Below are 4,715 nucleotides of genomic sequence, written 5' to 3' on the forward strand. Positions count from 1 at the left end.
CGGTGCCGTGGGCGAGCGCCGGGGTCGGGGCCTGGGCCGTGGGCGAGCGCCGGGGTCGGGGTCGGGGGCCGGAGCCGGCGCCGGGGTCGGTTGGGGTCGGGGTCGGGGGCCGGAGCCGGCGCCAGGGTCGGTCGGCGTCAGGGTCGGGGGCGAGCGCAGAGGCGCGGCAAGGGCTCCGGCGGCGCGACGGGGGAAGGGAGAGTGTGGGGATTTGGAGGAAAAGAGGCGGGATGAAGAGAGGAGTGGGGATTTTGGTGGTTAAGTGGGAATAGTAGTAGCGCGTTTAGGAAAAACGCGTTATAGCTACTCGAGGTAGCTATAGCGTTTTCCTGTAGAAACCGCTACTGCTACCTTGACTAGCTGTAGCTCTTTTCTAAAAACGCGCTGCTGCTATAACCAGTACCTATGTAACAGTTTTCCCGTTTGTTTTCCTTCTGTTTTCTTTTCCTTTATTTTCTCTCACTTTTTTCCCGAGAGCAGCTAACTAAGGGAATTGAAGGCGGTGTTTTCCATAAAGTGTCTAACTCCTCTTGAAGTAGCCCCAGATACAAATTAATATTATTTCCTGGTTGTTTCGGCCCTTGAATAAGCATGCTCATATGAATGTACTTCGACTTCATGCACAACCAGGGGGTTGTACATCCATACAAACACGGGCCATGTGCTATGGTTGGTGCTCTGGTTGCCAAACGGATTCATGCCATCGATACACGCGCCGAGCATGATGTTCCTTGCATCACATTCAAAATATCGATATCAGTTGTTCAACGCTATCCACTGGCTTCTATCCTTGACGTGTCTGAGCTTCGGATCATCTCCATCGTCGGGCTTCTTCCTCTCGGCGTGCCAGCGCATTAGCTTTGCTTCCTTGGGATCTACAAAATACCGCTGGAGACGGGGAGTGATCGGTAAGTACCATACAACTTTCTGGGGACATTTCTTCCCGGCCTTCTTGTATCGAGAAGCATTGCACACCGGACAGCTTGTTTTTTTCGCGTGCTCCTTCCAATAAATTATGCAATCGTTGATGCATGCATGGTATCTAACATGCGGCAGATCAAGAGTGCACACGATCTTCTTGGCCTCATCAACACAACTAGGACATAGATTCCCAGCGGGAAGAACATCCTTTAGGTACTTGAGATGCTCATCGAGGCTAGTGTCGGTCCATTTGTTTTTAGCCTTCGTCTTCAGGAGTTGGAGCGTGAAAATCAAGCGGGTCACCTCAGGATTGCAACCATCATACAATGGAGTGTTCGAGTCTACCACCAGTTGCTCCAGCTTAGCCTCCTCTCTAGAAGCAGCTCTCTCAGTACTTGTCTCCTTGTGAAGCAGTGCTTGAACATGAGGGTCCTGCACGATTGAACTTAGTACTGACGAACTCTGCTGCGTGGAGTCCACGTTCTCTCTGCCGACATGTCCAGCCCATTCTCCTCCGCCATGTCCAGCCCATTCTCTGCCGCCATGTCCGGCCTCTTCCCTGCCGCCCTTATCGATCATCTCTTCGTCTTACCCAGTGTCGACATTGGCTGCCCCGTTAGCGTCCTCAACATCATCATCCTCATCTTCAATTATCCACCGAGTATAGCCATCCATGAAACCAGTCATGAGCAGATGCGCTTAGACACGACCTTCGTCATAGGGGTCGAGCCAAACTATTCCTTTGCATCTTCGACACGGACATAAAACCTCTGTCAGGTTATTTTCTTTCATGTCCTGCACCACCGACCGCAACCACCTGTACACCATCGTTCCACTGACCATCATGAACACCTGCATGGTAGTAATAAACAAATTGATTATAAAGATGCGTGCATGCATCAAAGTCATACAAAAATTCGGCATGACCTTCCCTAAAAATAAGACATATATAGATCTAGAGTTTGCACGGAATTCGCCAAAACGGAAATAATCGACATTTCGGCAAAACATAGGCAACTCAAAAGCACAATTTTGCGTCAACTCATGCCACACACACAATTTCCATCATATTTCCCAATTATCATATCACACACACACATACACATATTTCCATTTTGCAAAAGCATGAAATTTTAATCACCTCGATCGAGCACACGGTGTGGATGATGATGTAGGGAGATCAAAAGTGCACAAAGCTCTTCTTGACAAAGAAAGATCTAGTTAGGGGGAAAATAGGTCACTTAACTAAATGCTACATCTACCTAGCTAGCTAATTTGGGAGGAGACAACTTCAACTAGTGGAGGGAGAAGGAAAAAAAGAAAGGAGATGCATTAATGGAGGTGGTGTAGTTAGGTAGGAGTAATGAAGAGAGAGAAAGGTAGGTAGAAGAGGGAGAGTAATGGGGGAAGAAGTATTGAGGAAGAAAAAGAGAGAGATGGAGGATGTGGGAGGTAGGGGAAAGGGAGGAGAGGAGATGGGGAGGGGGAGGTGGAAAAAGATGGTGGGTGGTGCGTCTTAGTAGCAGCGTGGGAGCAAAAACGCGCTACTGCTATGATCGTAGCAGCAGCGCGCTTTCTATCACGCGCTACTGCTAAACGGGCCAACCGTGTGGACAATTTCAAAACTAGCAGCAGCGGCGTGACTAAAAAGCGCGCTACTACTATGGCATTAGCAGTAGCGCGCTTCTTGACGCCGCACTGCTGGTAAAGTTAGGTCGTTGTGTATTGTCGATGGATTTTTGTAGCAGCACGGTTTAAACATCACGCGCTACTGCTAAATTTACATCAGTAGCACGCTTTCCCTAACCGCGCTGCTACTAATTAGCAGCAGCGCCTCTTTTTGTACCGCGCTGCTGCTAAGATTCTGTGTATAAGGTTTTCCTTAGTAGTGCGATTGTGTTGTGGCTTTTCTCCACCGTCGTCCGGGACCTCATCATCATCATCGCTTCGGCCGGCTCCAGCGCCCACACCATCTGGACGTGCCTCCATGAGTAATTCCTTGAGAATGAGGCTGAGCACACCATGCATCTCGGGCAGGAGTTCCAGGTGGCAGTGAAGAAGCGATCTCTCCATAAACGACTATTGTCGTCGCCTCCCAGGTATCGCCTCCGCCCTCGCTGATGCCTAGGAGCCGGTGAGCGACGGCACACTAACGTGACAGATGTTGGACGACCTTGGAAAGAAGTGAAGCTCCAAGCCTCCATTATCTAGTCCACGGCCCCCTGCCTACCTTCGGTCAAGGCTGGTCACGCCTCGTGCTCACCGGATCGCCATGGAAATGCGGGCGCGCACTGACGGCACGTACGTGCTGGCCGTCGGCTCTGCCGGCGAGAGCGGCGATGACCGCAATGGTGGGCCTGGCTAGCACCGTCCTCCTCAAGGTGGCGGGGACCGCGGCTCAATTGCTGGTGGTGGTCGTGGTGGACCACCCAAGCCTATGGACGCAGCGTGCGTGGGTGGGGTCGTGGTGTGTTGAATTGTACTGTTGACTTGTACCGTTGCATTGTATGAGATGAGATAGCTGTTGTAATTAGGCCCTAGTCTTCCGCTCAGGCCATCCACTCCCTGCATGTAGGGAGTTCGGCTTCGTGCCTCCGTGTATATGTAACAGCTGTGTTGAATGGAATAGATGCGAGAGTTATTCCACCATTCTTCTTGGTGATACTCCTGATGTTGGCGACCTAGGCTTCTAGCGCCCATGGGTATGCCTTTAACCCTATGCGCTCACCCTGTATCCCTCCCAAATCAGCCGTCATGCTCGGCTCCCACCCACGCCTACCCGGTGATGTACCCATCAGCGCCACAAGCTCCTTACACAGCCACGCCCTACTCCTGGGATACGACGGCGATAAGAAGAAAATAGAATGCAGAGTAACATTCAGACTGAACAAACATAGTAGTTATTGGCTCAAAACATACCAGATGATCTTGAGCATACTAGTGGTACTGTAATATATAGGAGAAACCATGACATAAAATTACTCATGATAAACTTTGGAACAAGGGCGAAAGCACAATTAAAAATCAGATGCACTAGGTGTCGCAATGCAAGACAAAAGATGGTTTACAGTAATTACAGCTTACTCAATAATTACAAATTCCATTTACATGTTAATACACAACATCCAAATATTGTAAGGCATGATACAGGACAAGAAAACAAGACATGCATAGCCTATATTTTCGGAAATTGGTGAAATATTAAATGATAACAAGCATGCCGTACTATCCATTACCTTGACTGTCAAATGTCAATAGCTTAACTCTGCTTTCTTCGTCGTAAGAAGTGATGTTTCTGAGAAGTCTTGTAAACCTGGAAGATGAAAGAAAAAGATCTCTCACAACCTTTCTAAATGCAGTTGTGGCTCTAGTTCTAATACAATCTCTTGCAGAGAAGTCAACTACCTTGACGGCTTGGCCTATTCAAAACAAATGTGTGTAGAGCCATTGCTTCCACCAGTACCCAGCACATGAGGGATGCCAAAATGCTTGTAGTTTCTGCTGAATCCTACCGGAGGTACGCACGTATGAAAGTTATCAAGAAAAGAAAAGAAATCGTAAAGAAGGGAATACGAAAACAGCACCTGGATCTGGAAGGCGCGGCACCTGGATAAGGATGCGGTGGCGGTCAAGTGACGGCAGCGGCGGGCACGTTGACGGCGACCATCCTCCGGAGGTAGTGAGAAGGTTGACGACAACATTTGTAGGCGACCGTTCTTGGTCGACACCCAGTGAATATGGTGGAGGGAGCGGGCGAGAGGCTGGAGGAGGTGCATCCGGCGGTGAGAGATCTG

At 49.6% G+C, this 4,715-nt stretch overlaps 1 protein-coding gene across 1 annotated transcript; it reads right to left on the reverse strand.

Annotated features, from left to right (window-relative positions):
- Nucleotides 1-3,798: 3,798 nt before the first annotated feature.
- On the reverse strand, nucleotides 3,799-4,709 carry LOC123152232 (uncharacterized). The gene is made up of 3 exons (XM_044571830.1): nucleotides 4,506-4,709; nucleotides 4,327-4,429; nucleotides 3,799-4,234 (listed from the first exon to the last, which is right to left on the reverse strand). The coding sequence occupies exons 1-3, from the start codon at nucleotides 4,695-4,697 to the stop codon at nucleotides 4,173-4,175; spliced, it is 357 nt and encodes a 118-aa protein (XP_044427765.1). The 5' UTR covers nucleotides 4,698-4,709; the 3' UTR covers nucleotides 3,799-4,172.
- Between the last annotated feature and the right edge of the window lie 6 nt (nucleotides 4,710-4,715).

This window comes from Triticum aestivum, chromosome 7A (assembly GCF_018294505.1).
Source record: "Triticum aestivum cultivar Chinese Spring chromosome 7A, IWGSC CS RefSeq v2.1, whole genome shotgun sequence".
NCBI lineage: Eukaryota > Viridiplantae > Streptophyta > Magnoliopsida > Poales > Poaceae > Triticum > Triticum aestivum.

Coding starts and splice junctions, on each gene's coding strand:
- LOC123152232 (XM_044571830.1), bottom strand. CDS start 4,697: ATGCACCTCCTCCAGCCTCTCGCCCGCTCCCTCCACCATATTCACTGG. Junction 4,430..4,505: donor GCCGCGCCTTCCAGATCCAG/GTGCTGTTTTCG, acceptor TACCTCCGGTAG/GATTCAGCAGAAACTACAAG. Junction 4,235..4,326: donor GAATAGGCCAAGCCGTCAAG/GTAGTTGACTTC, acceptor TTCATCTTCCAG/GTTTACAAGACTTCTCAGAA.